This window comes from Girardinichthys multiradiatus, chromosome 15 (assembly GCF_021462225.1).
Source record: "Girardinichthys multiradiatus isolate DD_20200921_A chromosome 15, DD_fGirMul_XY1, whole genome shotgun sequence".
In the NCBI taxonomy this organism is placed as follows: domain Eukaryota; kingdom Metazoa; phylum Chordata; class Actinopteri; order Cyprinodontiformes; family Goodeidae; genus Girardinichthys; species Girardinichthys multiradiatus.
Window position 1 is genome coordinate 25,468,897 of NC_061808.1, and position 20,741 is coordinate 25,489,637.

A 20,741-nucleotide genomic window follows, 5' to 3' on the forward strand; every position below is an offset into this window, starting at 1 on the left:
GACACCAGATGGTTTAACTTGCATCAAGAAACATTAAAGCCATAAAATAGTGTCCTCACTCAAATTACACTGAATGCAAACGACTAGAGTAAAAAAAAAAAAAAAAAAAAAAAAAAATCATCATACAGTTTCTAAGGTAACTACCTACTGTATACACAAATCAAATCTTGACCTTAAGTCTTACTAGATTTGCACCAAACCATCTCAGAGATCCGAACCAACCTATTTTGCAATGATCTGCTCTGATTGGTAATCAGCAGGTTCACTCTGACGAATCGGTTTATTCCCCTGTTCATCAAAAGCATTAAAAATGAGATTTCTCTCTGTTTTTGTCTATAAAGTAACAACCAACATAGAATTTGATGCATTTTTCCGTTAATCTTGTAATACCTTCATTTAGTTGGATTCTTGGCTATCAAGTAACCAGCAGCACATATTTTCTTGCGTGCGTATTATACTCCTTTAAAAACCAAAGTTAGACTGGATGAAATTAGAATCGACATGTCATACTTAAAAAGCCTGATTGGCTCTCTATCGATGTTCATTAACTAATAGCTATCACTATTCTACATTTAATGAACCAAAAGTTTTTTTTTTAAAGCTTTTCAGTAGTGGCTTTTTAGTTTTATCTGTTCAGTTCTAGCCACCTTGAGGATATACTAATTTGGATCACTTAGAGGTTTGGAGATGATGTCTCGAATCCTTGTTGAATGACGTGGTAAAAGTCTTTTATGCACGGTAAGATTTCATATCACCCTTCTTTCGTACTTTGGTGCAAAACACTATTACGCAACATAATAAGTGTGTGTTTTTTTTCTTTTACACACAGGGCACAGTCGTTTAAGAGTTTGTCTCTTTGAAGTGAAAGTCAAACTCGCAGTTGACGGAGCTGATGCTGTCGACGCTGGGCTTGCTGTCCACCCGCGGATGCTTTGTGTCCTGGGGGAAAGTTTCTGATCGTGGGATGCGGCCTATTGGCACCTGATTCTGTTCCAGCTCTACAACGACCTTTTTGAACTCCGGGGAGGTAAATCTGCGGAAGAGTTTATTAGTCAATGCTGAAAAGGTTGTTGCAGTAGAGGAAGAAGCTGTGGTAAACTGAAGTGGTTCAGCCAAGCTGATTGACTCGTTGCGTCTTCTCACTGTCCTGGATTTACGCACAGACTCCAGAGTGCGCGCCGGAGGTGTTGGGCTGAGCATACTGGTTGGCAGGCTGCATCTTTTCCTATAGTAGCACTCGTTAAATCTTCGCGCACGGAAAGATTTATCTCCTCCCCTCTCAGTCTCACATTTATTGGGGAGAATTGGAGTCAGTAAGATGTCTAGAGCGGATGTCGCACTTGGTTGCGACATGTTTCTTTTTGGCTGGGGGGGGGGGGGAGTAATTTTTCTGCATCACGGCCGTTTAGGAGAGGCGGCAAGTGATGAGTAGAGGATGGCATCTTTTCTTGAGTGTTGCGTTGTTTAGAAATTGGGTGATTGTAAATCCCTGGCCGGGGCGCAGGAGTGCGTACTCCAGAGAAGAAGATATCCAGAGGACTCGAGGAGTTATGTTCTCTTTTAAACTCCATCGGGGGCAAACGATTGGGCTTTATCTGTGGTATTAATTCCAAGGTGGCATTTTGAGACATGTCTGCACGCTCACCCATTTGGAGGACTTCAAGAGTGTTTGCTAAACGATTAACTTTTCTCTCAAACTCGCCTTCATCAGCCTCGCGGCTCCTCTTGGAGACATTGGTGAGCGCAGAAATGCACTCTGTATGACCGAGGAACTTGGCAACTTCAACAGCAGAGTTGCCAGCTCTGTTTTGCCTGTCTATCTGCAGACCTAGCCTCTTGAAGGCTCTCACCAAAAACTCCACTACCAAGTTGTGATCCGCTACAGCCGCGTACATCAACGGAGTGTTCCCCCAGAAGTCCAGGATCTCTGGATCTGCGCCGTTCTGGACCAGGATCTTCACCGCGTCCAGGTACCCCTTCTCACAGGCGTAGCTGAGCGCAGTGCGTCCGTTCACATCTTGGTAGTTGACACTGGCTCCCCTCTGCAGTAGAAGCTCTATGAATTTACATCGTGTCTGGCCATCGGGAAGCAGGATGGAGGAGATGAGAGGTGTCTGTGCGCCGTCCGCTGTGGAGTCAACGATTTCTCCATCCAGCGCGTCCAGGACAAACCGGGCCAGGTGGACTTTATCCTTGGACATCGCATCAAGGAGGATTTTTGTGCCCGTCTGTCCAGTAGTGTTGAACATGTTTCTTCAACAAAACCAAGGTTTATAAACTCATGTCTGCTAGTCTGCTTCCGGGGAATGTGTCCTGGCAGACCTTCCGATCCGTTTATATAGGCTAGTGAAAGCGAGGTTTCCGGGGACAACTCAAGCATAATTACCGGGCTTTGTTCTACTTTCTGATGGAAATACCTCGTTTAGAATAATAAAGAGCCTCTACAATGGAGCGGCCGGTGCTTAAGAGGGGAGCTGGCATATGAATTAAGCCCGCATTTGTTGAATAGGATGAAACAGATTTTGAAATGAAACAGGGGCGTGTGTTGTCCACTCTCTTTGAGTATGGAGACATCAGACTGCAATGGGGTTACGGAGAGGGTCGTTGACATTTGTTGCTGACATATTAATTAAGCGCATTTTAAAAGTATTCACACCACTTGAGCTGTTGCCCAAAATAAACATCGACGTTAGGTTTTGTATTTTACTTCATACACATCAACGCAAAATGGTGCATAATTGTGAAGTGGAAAATGAGACATGGTGTTCTCTACACTAAAAAAAATCTGATAAGTGTGGCGTGCATGTTTTAATCAGCCCTGTTGAGTCAATACTGTAACAGCATATGGAAGTTTTTCTGTGGTATGTCTATCAGTTTGTATGTATTCATTGCAAATATCTCTGGTTCAGGCAGACTAGATAGTTTATGAACATACATCTTTTACATCTTCCTACAGATTCTCAGTTTGATTAAGATCCGGACGTTGACAATTTGACAGGGCGGTTACAGATATGGGCGACGTGGTCAGCTGGCATTTCGTCAAGGGCGACCGCCACCGCCAAAAATAAAAGTATTATTTCATATAGCCTGCCTAGCCTACATATCAGCTTTCCATCTCCCATTTGCAGGGAGCGGGCGCCCTCCCCCAGGTGCAGTGGGTATATATACCTTGGTGTTGAGGTCTGACACATAGGTTGTGGAAGAAGAGGAGGCGGGATTTTCTCATCTCAGGGGTCTGGGGTGCATCTTATAGCGCACCTAGTACAATTAGTTCGCTGATTGCTCCAAAACAAAACACATTTCCTTCAGAATGTTGTGAACATAGCCAATAGTTCACAGTGTATTTGTGTGAAATCTCTGAAAAAATAATACAAAATCGAATCTGCACTCCAAGGAAGGTGAATTACTTTAGGTCTTAGTAGTTTTGACTAATTTGGGGGATTGGTGGTGATAACTTACTACTCTGCTTGAGTGCCAATTACATACAAGGAAGATGGACAAGAAAAGGTCAAAGCCTTCAGGTGTCCAGTTTAGGAAAGAGGAAAATCGAGCAAATGATAAAGGATGAAAGGTGTTACGTAGGCTATAGCATGTGGCGAGATAGGTTTCCTATTAATTAGTAACGTTAGACGCTGTTTACGTTTAGCTGATTAGGACGACATTTGGTATAGATTTGTAAAATGCACGACTAATAATAGTTATTCTGTTAGACTATTCTCCTTCTTGAACTGTGAATCTCAGCAGCTCCTCCAGAGTTACCACAGGCCTCTTGGCTCCTTCTCCCATGTCTTGGTAGGTTTGCAGTTGTGACAAGCTGTTTTCAGATGATTGGCTGAAAAGTGCTCCATGACACGCTCAAAGATTTGGATACTGCTATATGCTTAGCCTGCTTTAAACTTCTCAACTTTTTCTCCGACCCTGTGTGCTGTGTTCATTTGTTTTTGTAATAGTGTTTGTTCATTGCTATTCTCTAACAAACCTCTGAGGGCTTCACAAAAGAGTTGTATGTACAGAAGATTTATATCACACACAAATTAACTCTATTTCCTAACTAGATGACGTCTGAATTCAGGGTATCTGCAGGTTTCAGAAAGTCAAATTTCAGACTTTTTAATGGCACCTTGAATGAAATTTAAGACTCCTACCAAAAAAAGAAAAAAAAAAGAAAACCTTTATATTTAGGGCATGGTAGCGGGATCCTGCTGTATTACAATCGAGTGTTACATGTGTGTCACACAACGAGACACATTCAAGTTTAGTTTTTGTCAGTTTATTGAACATAACATGATAAAAGGTGTGCTCTCTGGTTCATTGTTATATGAAAAAGTGCAAAAAAATGTGCTCGCAATTTATGAGTCACGGAAAATCAAATGAAACATCTCCTATCCCCTCATTGTCAGACTGGTGCTTGACCATTGTGTTTAAAATCCACAAAACCTCCGACTTAAGAGTTTGTGTCGCACCAACTAGCGATAAATTTGCACACAAAATAGACGCAAAAAAGCTTATTAGCAAGGCCATATTAGCAGCTAGTTACCTGTAGTCTCAACTGCCTCTAGTCAAAAAACGCAATGATGTCTGTGTGTAGCTCAAACTTTTGTTTGACAGAAAATCCCCGCGAGAAAAACTACGTATACGAGAATAAACGACATTCAAATGGTCCAGGCACCTTTGAGACCTGTGATTAACGTATTTAAAGCTAATTTAGATTATTTCCCCCCCCTGAATTTAAGACATTTTAAGAGCCTATTTTTAGATACATGAATTTCAGGCTTTGTAAGGCAACCTGGGATAGCAATTTTTTGCATAATAGTTTTTAAGGGCCACCTGAGTAAAGGAGATGAAATTTCTTTCCACTTTACAAATATGCACTAATTTGTGACAGTCAATCACATTAAACCCTCACATTGCAGTTTGCGATTGAAATATGACCAAATATGAAAAAGCTAAAAGGTGTGATTACTTTAGCAAGACACTGCAAAAATCGACAATTGTTCTTTGAAAGGACACAACTGAGCCATGGGTTAATGTCCCATTTTTACACCTGGATTTATTGATACACGTACTATAAAACAGTATTAAAGGAGCTAGATAACAACAGTATTGTCAATGCTATAAGTTCAACAGTACAATATAAATACAAAAACACACACAGAATGTCTGTTGACAAGCTACAATTCAGATAGAAAACAAAGAGATACAGTAGAAACTATAAGGAAATGAAATCAGGGATGTTGCTGTGCAAAAATAATCTGATTTTTTTTCTTTATTTAGGACAAACTCAAGATCCAAAGGTTACATGTTTCACACAACAGAAACAATCAACTAGTGCAAAAAAGCCTCTATAACATAATCTTAAACTACACATTATATAATATATATATGTATAATATTTATTTATATATACCTCCATACAAATAACCCCTTAATTTGGCATTTTATCATTCAGAAAATAATTTAAACATCCTACCAGACACTGAGTGGCACATTTGAAAGCAATGGAATAAACTTTAAAAGCACTTTTTACTCATTTTTATCTCTGTTCTAGATATGTGGTGAGAGCTTTAGATTCTGTGGTGTGGTGTAGTGAGGGCAGACAAGGAAACACAGAACGAATGATCAAGAAAAGAGGCCAGTGCTTGATAAAATATTCTTCCCCAACATGACTGCCTGTCCCCACGCTCTTAAATGAAAGAACACAGGTGATCAGAAAGACAAGTACAATCCAGCAGATTATTTACATGAACATCTCATATACCTTATTTTATTACAGCAGAATAAAACAGGAAAAATAAACAATTTCTCTATTAAAAATAAAGACCAAAATGCTAACAAGTGCTTTTTGTCCCTGGTTTTTAAAATTTTGTCACATCTTTGTGTCATTTGGGGTAAATGCTATACCATGCATCATTATATTACCTACCATCACATTTCTCTTCTGTAGAAGTGTTGGTTAAGGGCTCTATTTAAAACCATCTATACTTCCATGAACATAAGTATTCTGCTGCAAATTTAGGCTTTCTTTATAATCCCTGCAGTGGATATTGCATGGCAGTCATGTCTGCTAAAATAATTGTAAGGTTTTATGTTTCCTGATTTACAGTACCAGTCAGAAGTTAACATACATTAATCATGGGCATTGATGCCATGTTAATTGTGGGATTTTAATCAGAAATTTGAACAGGTGGAATGTTGGCAAGCTAAACTAATTTAAAGAATTACAAACCAAGAATTAGGTGACCAAGTTGGTATTGTGGACTTTCTCTAACCTCTTGGTATAATGCTGGGTGGATACTTGACAACTATTCTTATTAGGAATGGGAGTGTTCATCTAACTTGCTTACTTCCCAAGCACATGCCCAGCTTTTATGTGTAGTCCACAAATGTGCAATTGGGCTACGGGTCGGGGTCAGTCCAGAAACTCTGTTTTGGAATAATTCTGACCCAGCTTTGTTCAGCCATGTGACCCAAATGGACAACTTAAAATGCTAGGTTTGTTTTGGATGGTGAAGAACAAACCCACAAAAACCAATGCCCTATTATAAACTGGAAGCTGCTGCGACACCAGTGTCCCTGTCCATGGTAAAGGCGGTTTAACAGCAGCATGTAGACGAGCCAAATGTCTTCTAGGGAGAAATTTTATGCACAGATGAGAAAAAAAATTGATATTCAGCATCAATGACAAGGAAAAGGGAGGTTTTTTTTTTTTAAACTTACGAACACAGTAACTGTCAAAAATATTGATGGCAACATCATGCTGTGTGCCTGTTTTACTTTACAGCATTAAGGTTCTGAAATGACCTCAACTGTACAGAAAATGTGTTAACTGTTCTTAAAAGCTATGTCTGTGCTAGGACATAAACCATTTCAGATAGATTGTCAAATATTCAGCCAGAAATAGGGCGGCACGATCTTAGAAAGTTAGAACACTGTGAAAAATGCTAATATTGGAAACTCACGGCGCTGCTCCCTAATCAGCTAATTAACTCAAAACACCTGCATAGGTTTCCTGAGCCTATAAATGGTCTCCCAGTCTTGGTCAGTAGGCTACACAATCACGGGGGAAACTGCTGGCTGGACAGATGTCCAGAAGACAGTCATCGACACCTTCCACAAGAAGGGTAAGCCACAAAACGTTATTGCTAAAGAAGCTATATGTTTATGATGTATCCAAACATTTATAGAAAGTTGAGTGGAAGGAAAGTGTGGTAGGAAAAGCTGCACCAGCAACAGGGATAACCACAGCCTTGAGATGATGGTCAAGTAAAATCCTAAGACGAACTTGGTCTACAAATGTGGCATTCTTCATGGCAAGCCATTCCTGAACCAGAGACGTCAGAAGCATCTTTCCTGGGCTAAGGAGAGAAAGAACTGGACTTTTGCTCAATGGTCCAAAGTCCTGTTTTTCAGATGAAAGTAAAGTTTGCATTTCATTTGGAAATCACTGTTCCTGAGTCTGGAAAAAGAGTGGAAAAGCACAGAATCCAAGTTGGTTTGAAGTCCAGTGTGAAATTTCCACAGTCAGTGATAATTTGGGGTGCCATGTCATCTGCTGGTGTGTTGGTCCACTGGGTTTTCTTAAGTCCTCAGTCAAGACATCCACCTAGAAGGATATTTAAGATGCTTCCTTCTGTTGACAAGCTTTATGGAGATGGAGATCAGGCAAACTGGCCTGACCTGAACCCCATTGAGGGGTTCTATGAAGTACTGTCAAGGGGAAGATGAGACGCCAGACCCAACAATGCAGATGACCTGAAGGTCGCTATGAAAGCAACCTGGAAATAGCAAACCTACTACATGAACATCAGGCTGACAACCACCCTGCCACACTGCACTGATGTAGTAATTCATGCAAAAGGAGCCCCACCAAGTATTGAGCGCATAGAAATTAACATACTTTTCAGAAGGCCAACATTCCTTTTTTAAAATATACTTTTTATGATCCCATCTAATATTAAAATTTTCTCAGACTAAATTTTAGATTTTTATTATCTGTAAGCCATAACCATCAAAATTACAAGACAAAGGATTGAAATATTTCACTCTATGCTATGAATGTACACGAGTTTCACTTTCTGAAATGAGACAAGATGACAAAAGATATAAACTTCTTTACGATATTCTAATTCTTTGAGATGTACCTGTATGTTGTATAATTGTTCCACCTTGAAAAAAGAACAGTTAAATGCTTTATTAATTGACCGAAATTATTTCACATTCACACCAAGAATGTGTGTAAACCTCTGCTCAGCACTGTATATTGAACCAGGAAACACTAATAATTGATAGGATAAGGAGGCTAAAGTGTAATCAAAGGCCTAATAATGGACTCCTTCAACATTACCTGAATAGATGAGTTTGGTTTTGTCAGCCTGTAAATCAAAAAAGGCTATTGGATGCAAGTATGGATTAATGTTATCAGACTCTATTGGGCTCAATTTTAAAAGGAATTTTAAGTCTACAACTTAAAACAAGTGTGTAATGCAAAAAATGCTCATCATCTTGAAATGGTAGATTTTATTGCCTCTGGTCATGTAAAAACAAGTATAAACCACCATAATTTTTAATAACCTACTCTGTGTTTTACCCTCTGTTAGAGTTACTTATACAGACAAAATTATTAATAGTTGTTTAGATCTTTGAGGGAAAGATGAATTCACTCTTGCATAGTATGTATGATCCTGTGGCCCAAAATATTTACAGTCATAATAAATTAAAATCTGTGTTCCGATGAGGCTCGTTTGTCAGATTAAAAGTAACTTTTGTAAATGGCCTTTAAGCAGACATTAAACATACTTTTCATTAATCCCACATATCTGTATTTTTTTTATTGGTCTGATGTAGTAATCTGATCTTCATTAGTTGTAAGTGGTAAATCATCATAATTAACACCAACACATATCAATCTATACAATGTGTTTGTGATAGATACTGAAATAAATTAAATTTTTAATAATATTCAAATTTATTGAATATGATGAGAGAGCTGTATTTAGCTGGAATCTGATAAATGAAAGGGTCACAGCTATTGCACCATCTATTTTACTTTCTGTATTAAATACTAAATCAACTGATAATAACTGATGTGTGCATTAATTATCTTTGCGGGTTTTAAACTTAAGACATCGGTATTAGTGAGGGATCGGGTTCTAGGAGGAATCTTTAATATATTCTGACTGAAAACCAGAGAATCATACAGTAGTGCACTGCTACATTTCTCACATTGAACAACCTATCCTATACAAAGTGCTGAGGACAGGACTGGTGGAGTGTGTATAGTGTAATTCATAAAGTTTATTCACTTGTGCTGAAGTAACATAAAGTCTAACACCTCTTCTCCCCTCTTTACATACTATATCTGAGTTTATTGGGTGCCAATTTAAAAAAATAAATAATTCAACAAGAAAAGATATCTGCTGTGTGTGAGAACCATGATGCATGCGTGTGCTTGATTCTACCAACAGCTGAAGCTTTGACTGTGTATAAAATCACTGAAGTCGATGACTGAAATCTACATACAGTGAAGGAGGACGGGGTGTGTCTGTTTCTCTGTTGCTTCATCTGCGAAGTCATTTCCTGTCCTGATAAAAGTGGTTACGCCCCCAAGTTGTACAGCAATAAGCAGCAATGGCTCAGTGGTACAAGGTTGGTTGGTGGGATAAAGGTGCAGAAGACACGAGGGATGGCTGGAGCAAATGGAAGAAAAAAAGCTTCCACCTGTTTGTGAGTGAAGATAAGGTTAATATTAGACTGTTTAGGATGTTGTTCTCTGCACTGTAGAGGATGCTCTGGAGGGGGAGTGTTTCTGCACCGCTGTGTGTGTTTGTATGATTGTGTGTCAGTGTACATGTGTGGGCTCGTGACCCGGTCAGTTGCTCAGACCACCGTGGCAGGTCTGCGGTCCATCTCCTCCTCCAACTTCACCATCTGCTGCATGTCCTTGGCCTTTGAGGAGATAGAAAATGGAGTGACTCAGACACAGATGTGACTGGAATGTGGACGCTGAACATTTAGCAGAGAATTCATCCATCTTTTGCAACAAATTCCTGTTTACAATCTCAGTTTCCAGTTTATGACTCTCACAGAGGTTGTTTTGCTGTTTAGATTATCAGAGTAAAACATATCTGTGTCTTTTCATGCTACGTAGAAGTGATAGTTGTCACCAAATGTCAACAGATGGATGCTGTCACATGCTATGAATGTAAATGATTGTGAACTGGAATGAAAACACACTACATCAGGTTGTGAGCTAGCTTTTTTTTTGCTTCGTAATGGCTGGTGAGTCATGGTGATAAATGAGTCAAGCTGCTAGCTGGCATGCCTGACACCCTCAAGTGCTGCAGACTCGAAAGACAGGGTTGAATTTAACAATACAGAGTAATTCCTTTCCTCTAAATTGTGCCATTATTATAAATAGTCTTTAAAAAAGCTATGTCACTGAAGACAGATTTTGAAGAGGCTTTTAAAGAAAAGTAACACCACAGAGAGGGGAAAGAGAAATACACAAAGGGAAACGTGGTCATGAAAAAAACAGACACAAAGCTGGTATCAGAGGTAGAGTTGATAGATGATGATGACGCCTACCTTGAACCTGTTTGTTTGCATGGTGTGATTTCAAAAGCTGTGACGGAAGAAGCAAATCATATTAAAAACAAAAAATGAGCATACATGTTAGACATGTACAGATGTGACAGATGGTGAAATACAAACATAGGGGCATGACTTTACACAGTGCCCCCAAAACCAGCAATTATAAAAACGGTTTAATTGCCGACATAGATCCAACATGGACGTCTTGTTACTGAATGTTTCACTTTAAAAAGTAAAGTTTATTCATGTTTTGCTGAAGACGCAATGAAGTTAGAAATAGGAAATGCAGTTATAACAAGAAATGTTGTGTAGCCATGTTTGTAAAACACTTTAAGCTAAACTAACATGTTAGACCAACTGAGGTACAAACTGCTGTTCTCCTAGAAATGACAGACCTAAAGTCTTATCACAGAACCCAATCAGCAGGCATGTGGTTTCCACTACAATCCACAGCTGGTGAAATTCAGGCTCTTTTAGTTCATTATTTTCTGCTTGGTGTTGTACCTGCTCATTGTGCTTCTCCAGTTTATCCAACTGCTCTCTCTGATTTTTCTCCAGCTGCTCCATCTCCTTCTGATGCTTCATGGCCAGCTGGACACAAATCAGAACATAAACAATTAATGACTCCAATACAAAACAAGCTTGAAACTTACTTGATTGCACTGTATCAATTTACTAGCTGTTACTGATGTACATTTTTCCCCTGATGCTTTCTACATGTATAAAAAGTCTCTCCTTCTCCGTTCCTCTCTTTCTACTCTGTTTATTAAGTCTCATAACAAATAAGTCAGAGGTTTGTTTTTACTATGATCTGTCATACTTATTTAACAAAGCTTTGTGGTTAGGTAACAGTTTATATACGTACCCTCTTCCTCTCATCCAAAAACTTCTTGGTGTTGCTGCTGTTTAACTCCCGCACTCTTCTAAATGGTAAAAGCAATCATCACATAAGAAAAACAACTAGTCATGCAGTGCTTTTCACCCTGTTTTTTTTTTTTTTTACCCTTTCTTACAGTACAAACACACTTCATGTATTTTATTTATACTTTGTGGGGGGAGGAGAAAGAAAATGCATGATGCTGCCACTGCCATCGGTCAATGTTGGGCTTTTTATATGTAGAAGGTTTTGAAATCCATGGATCATTTCCTTTCCATTCAATTATGCACTAGTTTGTGTTTCCAATAAAATATCTGAAATTACTTTATTGGGAACCCAAACTGGTTATTTTAACTAGCTATTTGTTTAAAATAACAAAATGTGGAAAGGGTCAAGAGGGATAATGAATGGTTTTGTGAGGCTCTGCACATGCAGCCAATTCCGCTAGTAAAGCCAAGTGACCCACCTCTCTCGCTCTGCCTTGTTCTTGATACTCTTGTCTTGGCTGATGGCTTTACTGTTTTCCATTGACATCTTGGCCTGGCTGGCACGCATCTCTTTGCTTTGCCTGAATTGCACATTTCCAGAAAAAGTGACTAAATCCAGCAATAAAAGCAACATGGATTTTTCCAAGCCGATGTACGGTAAGAGATATTAAAATAAAATGTCATTGTTGCTCCTCTACTGTGTTTGACAAAATTATAAATATGAATACAGGGTGTCACGGTGTGCATCCCACCTGTCATGGATAAGTTTGAGCTGCATGGTCTGCTGCTCCTGGACACTGGAGAGGAGCTTCTTTAGGTGCTCACACTGCTGTGTAACATGACTGTCCTTGATCTCCTGCTCTTCACTGCTGTGACTACTGATCAGCTCTGACCATTCCTTAGTGTGTTGTGCTGTGATGTCTTTCACCTGTGCACACACACACACACGGCTTGGTTAAGTGTCGAACGTTTTCCAAACAGCACCGTCTGTGGCTTTGTAGAAGACATGTTGATTTTTGATACCTTTGCTTTATGATCCGTGGCAAGAGTTTGGATCTTGTCTTCCGTCTCCTTCTTGAGCTCTTGGCAGTTGTTCTCCCTGTAAAAACACAGAAGTGATGTTAAGATAAAAAAAAAAGCATTCAGATTTCAGTTTTACACTGTCAGTGGGCTTAACTCATGTTTTCACAAGTTGATCATGTTTGTTTCATGGTTCCATGCTTACCCTCGCTTCTTGATGGCTTTCTCTAACAGTTTCTCCAGATTAGTCTTTTCCTTTTCATGGAGGGACACCATCTTATCCACTTGAGTGCAATGGGCTTTCTGCATTGCATTTTGATCCTGTTGTACAGATACAGTGAACAATAGATCACTTTGTCTTCTGCACTGCTACAGTTCTACCTTTGATTCAACAGCTACATTTGAAATAAAACAGGCATGATATAAATTAATGTGTGTTGTTCACACTGAAGAATAATGCAACAGCCACCTTCTTACGGTCAACAGATGTGTCCAGATGGTGCCAATATTCATATGTTGCGTAACAAGGGTAATACTGTGATGATTAAGGAGCTAGCATCCACCATGGTCTCCATGGAGATAGCTGGTCAAAACAGAACTTTAGCAAGTCTAATTTCTTTGCAAAGCATTCGTCACATGGTCGTCTTGTTTGTTTACAAAGGACTATTTGTGTTTCTGTAAGCAGGTATTAAATGATGCAGCAGAAGATGAAAGGTTCCAGTGTTTCCCTTGTTCGGCTTCTGGTTTTCTGAGCTTCGATTACCATCAGCAATGAGCAGCAGCCACTCTGCATTACCAACAAACTCCCACCTACCTTTGACTGTTTCTTCTTTAAAGCGTTGAGCTCCTTCTGCTGTTTTTTAATCAGCTTTAGGTAGCTCTGCAATGGGAGACACAGATGTAAGGTTGTCTTGTTTTGGCACTGAACAGAGCAGCCTAGTACAATAAGATGTCCAGAAGCCATGTACAGGGCCTTGCAAAAGTATTCCTACCCCTTTATCATTTCCACATTACAACCCCAAACGTCAGTGCATATAGATGTTTCCACTGCAGGAAACTCTTCAGGATCTATGGTAAATGTTCTCCACCCAGCAGTTCCAGTTTGGATGTACCTTAAGCTTAAGGTTGAGTTTTGTAGTGGGAGGATCCTGATCATTTCTCACTAGTTGAACATCCCAGCATTTTATTTCAGTCATCTTTCAGGTTGTACTCCTCTGCAGGTAATATTTTCTGTTAACTTTAGATTCAGCAGGACGTCTGTAGTTTTATTTGCAAAGACAACATATGAACCCAGCCAGCCATGCTGAATATCACTATGATCTATTGTTTGCATTCAGATAAATTGATCAAATCTACCAACCTTTGGTAAAATATGTAATGTATATTTCAAGGAAGAGCAGACTTCTGATTTTAGCATCTCCAATTAGAGACAAATGCTCTTTTTAAGAGATTATAATCAGTTAAGTTTGAATACTTTTCAGAGTTTAAGATACAGATTATGGCAATTACAACCACCTAGGATAGTTGAACAATCACTGATTTTAGGTTTGAATGGAGCAGAAGCACAGCAACAGCTATTTCTGTGTGATTACTGTTACAAGACACCTCTCGTTGGCTTTAATTATTAAAAACCTGGAGATTATTACAAATTTCCTTTTGAGTTAAGTAATTTTATTTACATCTTAGAGCTTTACTGATATAAAACTGTCAAATTATATCTTTTTATGCAGCATATTGTTATCCCAATACCAACACATTTTCACACATTCTGTACTTCTACATAATGTACATAACCAGCCTGGGTTTCTATCCCACAGTGAAAACTGACACAAAAAGCAGCCTGGTCTAAAGGTTCCGCTACGTTAAAGTGCCTGTGACACGCTTTTCCCACAAATACAGAACTTGAAAGAAAATATCTTAATATCAAAGGAATTGGGCAATAATTGACATATTAGGATTAAAGATGTGATAAAAGACAATTGTGACACAAAGTAAGCATATTTTGTTGTTAAATTTTGCAAGTCCAAAGTCACCGGAAAATTATGTCTAAGGCGAAGTCTCCGGCCAGCCATTGTGTGAGCATCAATGATAAAGTGTTCAGGTAGAAGCCAAGTTGCGTTAAAAACAGCGTTAATATGGTGCAACGGTACATTGCTGGTGGTGGCAGCCATTAGTCTGCACTACTTTCCTTAAGTGAAGAGGATCAGAGCTGCCTGGGTCAGAGCTGGAAAACTGACGAGGGACAGATGCGTGGGTCCCACCAAGCACAGCCCGTTGTGATTGGAGGACTTCTTGTCAAACTGCTTCGAACAAGAAACCTCTGAATTCACAAGAGAAATGATGTCAAATGTCAGGATATCTGACGGATGGAGAATGTTGAGGTTGATGCTGTAGCCACGCATTTCAGTGCATCTGGTGTGAAAAGATCCCCAAAGAAAAGGTTGTTGCTTTTTACTTTGTGAAATATTTATGAATGTTTCCTTTCCATAAATGTTATTGGATTTAACATAAAATTCGATGTCACAGGCTATTCAAGTTCTGGAGAACTCAGGAATCATCTTACATGACAATCTGAAACCAGGTGAAAAAGGATACATGGTTTTCAAAGTTTTTATTTTATAAAAAAAAAAAGATCTACACTTTGTGGTATGAATTTGTATTCAGTCCCTTTTACTCTAATAAAATACAGTTCAATTAATTGCCTTCAAAAGTCATCTGTGTGTGACGTGATCTCAGTATAAATGCAGCTGCTCTGTTGAGGTTTAGATGTTTTTTTAGAGAGCAGAGAACTAACAGCATCTTGAACACCAAGGAACACAGCAGACAGGTCAAGTTTGAATTTAAGGAGACGTTTAAGGCAGGGTTAGGTCATAAAACAATATTCCAAGCTTTCAACATCACACTATTCAATTCATGGCCATCCAGCCTAACCTGACAGGCCAAGCAAGGACAGCATCACTGTTAAGAGAAAGCCAAGGGAAGTCCTGCTTGCAGAAGTCCACAAGCCATATGGGAAACAATGCAAATACATTGTGCTCTCGTCAGATGACACCAAAGTTCAATTTAGCTTATTTTTCTATAATCAAAACACTGTTTCTGGTGGGAAACACACTGTCTCCATGGTGAAAGATTGTGGTAACAGCATCATGCTGAGGGGATCATTCACTTCTTCTACTGTTTTGCAAAGTACTGACTTGGAGGCACTGAGTAAACATCTACACACAGTAACTCTGTTTACAAACTGGGTGGCGTCTGATGGCAATTAGTTGCATTTGATTTTAGTTTAGGCATATCAGAGTAAAGGGGGTTAAATAGAAATGTACTTTTCAGATCTTTAATTGTAAAAACATTGAACACCATGTGTTCTTTTTCATCCAGTTCAAAAACATAAGTCACTTTGTGTTGGTCTTCACATAAAACCCTAATAAAATACATTAAAGTTTGAGGTTGCAATGTGGAAAAATGTGGAAAAGATTAAAGACCAAGAATCCTTTTGTAAGGTGCTGCATTTTTACTCTAATCAAGCCTTTATTTTTATTCATTAAATAAACAATAAACACACATCTTTAAAGACTGAACCAGATATTGACTACAACAGTACAAACCTTCATCAGCTTTAAGTCATCAATGCTCACATTAGGCACAAGCGCAGCATCTAAAACAGCAGGAAAAACGAAAAAAACTCAGTGTGTAGAATAAAAACAGGATGCATGTTTAAAAAGTCAACAAGAATTCAGGATTTACCTTTCTTGTTCTCATTTGTGTTGTTTTGAATAGAGTTGGAGGTCTGGGCCATATCTGAGCTGGCTTGTTGTGTCACGCTGGCTTTCCCTGTGTCTCCTTTTCCTTTTCCCTTCTTGTCATTCCTTGAGCTTCCATTGGGAACATCTGCTATGTCATTCTATTAGACAAAGGAAATACTTAAAGGATAGTGCTTTTATTGCAAGAAGGTAGTTGCTATCCATAGTTGTCATGTATACCGTGTCAATCCCCAGGGCCTTCATCTGGTCAGCTCTCTTCTCAGCTATGGTCAAAAACTTCTTCGGATCCGATAGAGCATCCACAATCGCTGCACACAAAAATTACTTAGACATGTGGCAGTTAAAAACGTTCACTATCCTTCAGATGTAACATGTGAATAAGCAGGAAAAAAATCTCATCACTTCTTTAAACAACCATTTCAAGAGAAGAGGATTTGAGCAGTGCTGTACTAGATATGGGAGAGAGAAGCTAATAGTCTCAGTAATGGCTCCTCACTCCAAGCCTCTTGGCTTTATTTAATGGCAACTCCAATTGCCCAACTCATTTGTATGCTTGTGCTTGTATGAAACTGTCTGCAGATTTACTGTCGTCACTATTTGTGCCGTGCCATTACTGCAAATGTTAAAGCTAACCCACCAGAGGCACAGAAGGAGAAGAGACTTGCTATACTTTCTATTTCTCCCCTGCTCTCCCTGTAGGCTACAGACGCCTTTTTATTATCAGCCATGAATAATCTGAGCACAATTAAATATTCTAAGTTAGGATGAGAAGCACGTGTAGTTTTCTGTTTAAAAATAACAGTTCAAGCAAATAAATGCACATAATGCAGCGAGCTTGTGTATTCTTGCTGCCCTCACCTCCAAAGCCGTCGGGCACGTATGTCTTCAGGATGATTTGGCAGAAGATGGTCGGCAACGACAGAGGCTTGTTGCCTTCGTTCCTCAGGGAGATGTGACGGTAGCCAGCCTGCAGGCCATCCAGAGGCAGGATGCGCTGCCCAATTAGCTTGTTGTTGTCGTCATAGACCGCGATGCGTAGCACTGCCAGATCTGGTAAGATTACCTAGATGGTAGGGATGTAAGAAGAAAGGTAGGGAGTGAAAAAATATTATTGATTAAAATAATGGTGCAAGAAACACAGAAGGCAAATGCAGCAAATAAAATACAGGACCCAAGTTAAAGCACAAACTTATCTTTAAAGAAGAAAGTCAAGGATGAAACTGAAGGCACACTATTAAGAGATTACACATATCAGACAACAGCACATCAGAGCAGCGCACTACTGACGAGGCCATCACCTCCACAGTTAGTGCATGCACTGATCACAACACTCACAGCCTATGAATGCATGCTGTTTTATGAAATAGAATTGGGGAACAAATGCGTGCAATTAAATATAAAGAATAAAAGGCTGGAGATGAATGGTTGGAGGCACCATCTGTGTGTATGCTTACATTTCCATTTTTGTAGTATGAGTGCGAGCACTGCTGAGGTATAGTGTTTGCTCAGCGTCATCTTGACAGCAGTATGTAAGCACTGAACGTGCGGCAGCATCTGCAGGCATTTGTAAGCGTGGAAACAAGAGACCTGACAGCAGCTCTGGGTATGATGCCCCTCTTTGATAGCAGTGTGTGTGTGAGAAAGAGAGGAACAGAGTAAAGCAGCACTGCGGCAGGATTTGATGGATGATGTGTATTAGAAAGCTGGAGTCACAGTCATGGCTGAGAGACTTCTTATTCTGCTGAAAGCAGCACTATTAGCAATACATTACTCCATGGCTTTCTGTCTCGGATCTTTCATCAGATCCTGTTTTCCTTCTTTACCTGTAATTATTTTTTCTTTATTTCTAAATGTCATTTTTTAACCTCATTTCTTTTTGCACATGTGTGATTAGATATAAACTGATGCACGCTTCCCGTTTGGCTCCATGCAATTATTTTCTTACTCCTAGTGTCATCCCAATGTTTTTTTCTCTTCCTTTTTATAATCTTAATATATTTTTTATTTTTAAAATAAACCCATACACATTACGTTAAGATGAAACCAAAATTGAACTTTTTGGCCCACATGCAAAACTAAAGCATGGTGGGGATGTTTTTCTTGCACTGGGACAGGGAATCTGATCAGAGGATGTAGCGGAGTACAGGGTACTAGGAAAAAAAAGCTGTTAAAAGCCTGAAAAAGCATTGAGAATGGGGCAGGTGTACAGTCCAACAGGATGACAACCCAAATCACACTTGTTTTACACTTTTCAGAGGTTTATTTGCACACAAACTTGTCATTTCCTTCCACTATACAGATATAAAGCATTTTGTGTTGGTTGATCATTAAAACGTCCAACTAAATAGGTTGAAGTTTGTTTGCGACATGCAGTGCAGGCTTTTTTCTTTCTGCTCTCGGTGGAGAAGGATGCTTTTCTCTGTCTCTATGTAAACATGACGCTCCGCCCCCTCCCTTCCCTGAGGACATCTGTGGACCTGCTCAGAACTTTGTGGCCAGTTGATGAACATCATTAAGGACAATGGCCTCTGTGACAGTGCTTCACGGACTTACTTTGCACACACTCACATGCACACACACACACACATGCTCAAAATAAACATATGCACCCCTTCACACCGCCTTCACCGGATCCCCTGCATGATGTTTTGTATATATGTTGCTTCTTTGTGCTGAGGTTTTGTTTTGCAATCTCATATGCTGCTAAGGATAAAGTGTGAAATATGATTTTTTTCCCCTCTTCTTACCTAAATGTGTGATTTCATTACTTTTCAGATTTCTCAGAAGGATTACCAGCGAAAGCCAAATATTATTAGTATTTGAACATTTGGACTAAAGCTGTTTTTACACCAATGACCAGAGAATCTTAGATTTCCTAAAAGGATTACATTACAACTATATCATACCAGTGACAGCCAAACATTATTAGTATTTAAGAAGTTTGGACTAAAACTGTTTTATACCAGTGACCCAGCTTATTTGAATGATGGGACCACAACTGCCTCATACCAGCGACCTCAAGGATTAATATGATAATTTTTCTTCTAGCACCGGATGAATTCCTGACCACAGAAGACTTAATGAGCTAATTACCTCTATTAGACAGATTGGATTAAAACCAGCTCTTACCAGTAAACTCCCAAGGATTATGTCATTTGATTTGTTTTTCTGTGTTTGATTTTCTGTATCATTGTAATGTTTTTGCTCATGTACAGCGCTTTGAGTGCCTTGTTGCTGAAAAGCGCTATATAAATAAACTTGACTTGACTTCCTATGCATTGGAGAATTTTCAATGTCTGGATAAGTATGGAAAAATATTTGTATATCCAAACTTTATTCTCCATTTCATTGACTAAATGTTGTACTCATCTGCACACCCAACCTCTCCTCCTCTCTTCCTTCCCTGACAGTGTCCAACCGCTTCCAGTTTTTATAATACCACTAACAGCTGACTGTGGAATATATAATAGTGAGATATCATGACCTACTACACAGGTGGCATCCTATCCAACCGTGCTGACTGAACTCCTGAGAGCCTCCAGAGTTTATAAACTTGTGGCCAAGGAAAAAATTGGAACACGTTAATTCACTCATTTGCATAGGTGATTGCTTACGATTGGCAATGTAGTGGATCAGTAGTAAACTCATTGTGAACTATTGGATTTCATTTTGAAAAACAAACGGTTAAACTGGTATGGTTAAACTGAAAGTATCTGTTATTGCTTCCCGTCATTTCTTGCTTCATACCTTTCTGAAAACAAAGGGCTCTTCATTGTAGGCTGGATTCAGTCCATTGTTCATCACCATACGTGTGCGGAACTCTTTCCGGATGGTATCCGTAGGCAACCCATACATGTCAACTTCAACATATGTGCCAATTTTTTTGTCAGATAGAAACTGTCCTGAGAACACCTGAAATTTAGCAGCAAAACATGGCTTAATGCAGATTTTAAAAATTATGTTCAGAATTATGTAAGAATTCAATAGAAAAAAAGGTGAATGTAAAAATCATATAAATGCTACCGTGGCCCTATGCTTGTAGTCATAAACCATCAGTTTTCCTATAAGCTAACCTGGACACTGCAGGTTGCTGCAATGACGCCATCCACTGGCGTCTCTGAGAAAGGGTCAAATGTCCTGTCTGACCGACGCATGAAGTCAGGCTTCAGCAGGTACCTGAGCACAGGAGATAAAAAAATCCATCTGTGGTTAAACTCAACTGAATACTAATATTTGTAAATCAAAACATTTCTTCTTACATTTCTGCAAATCTCTCTACTGTATCAAATAAAACTCCATCACTGGGAAAATATTAATAATGACAGTTGTCTGCAAATGTCCTGCTGTGTTCACAGATGACATTCCTAGCATCAGCAGTAAAATCCCTCCCCTCAGGGACAGTATTAGTCAAGGAATAGAGACGACGGTGGGAAGAGAAAGATTTAAATTAAGGCACAGACAATTGAAAAGCAGTATCCTTTTTCAAAGCACTTGTTGGCTCTCAGG

General features: G+C 39.3%; 1 protein-coding gene across 4 annotated transcripts in view; it reads right to left on the bottom strand.

Moving 5' to 3' along the window:
* Positions 1-5,024: 5,024 nt before the first annotated feature.
* The window catches only part of LOC124881650 (1-phosphatidylinositol 4,5-bisphosphate phosphodiesterase beta-4-like), a 105,039-nt gene continuing 89,322 nt past the window's right edge, over positions 5,025-20,741 (bottom strand). For 3 of the 4 annotated variants that reach the window (XM_047387323.1, XM_047387324.1, XM_047387325.1), the window contains 15 exons: positions 20,309-20,411; positions 19,983-20,147; positions 17,094-17,298; positions 16,455-16,543; positions 16,219-16,375; positions 16,080-16,129; positions 13,289-13,354; positions 12,680-12,795; positions 12,478-12,553; positions 12,207-12,382; positions 11,934-12,035; positions 11,456-11,513; positions 11,095-11,181; positions 10,585-10,621; positions 5,025-9,945 (listed from right to left, as the gene is read on the bottom strand). In XM_047387323.1, coding sequence (XP_047243279.1) covers positions 9,869-9,945; positions 10,585-10,621; positions 11,095-11,181; positions 11,456-11,513; positions 11,934-12,035; positions 12,207-12,382; positions 12,478-12,553; positions 12,680-12,795; positions 13,289-13,354; positions 16,080-16,129; positions 16,219-16,375; positions 16,455-16,543; positions 17,094-17,298; positions 19,983-20,147; positions 20,309-20,411 — 1,564 coding nt within the window. In that variant the 3' untranslated portion in view covers positions 5,025-9,868. The remainder of the gene's footprint in view (positions 9,946-10,584; positions 10,622-11,094; positions 11,182-11,455; positions 11,514-11,933; positions 12,036-12,206; positions 12,383-12,477; positions 12,554-12,679; positions 12,796-13,288; positions 13,355-16,079; positions 16,130-16,218; positions 16,376-16,454; positions 16,544-17,093; positions 17,299-19,982; positions 20,148-20,308; positions 20,412-20,741) is intronic. The other variant, XM_047387326.1, reaches the window with a different exon arrangement.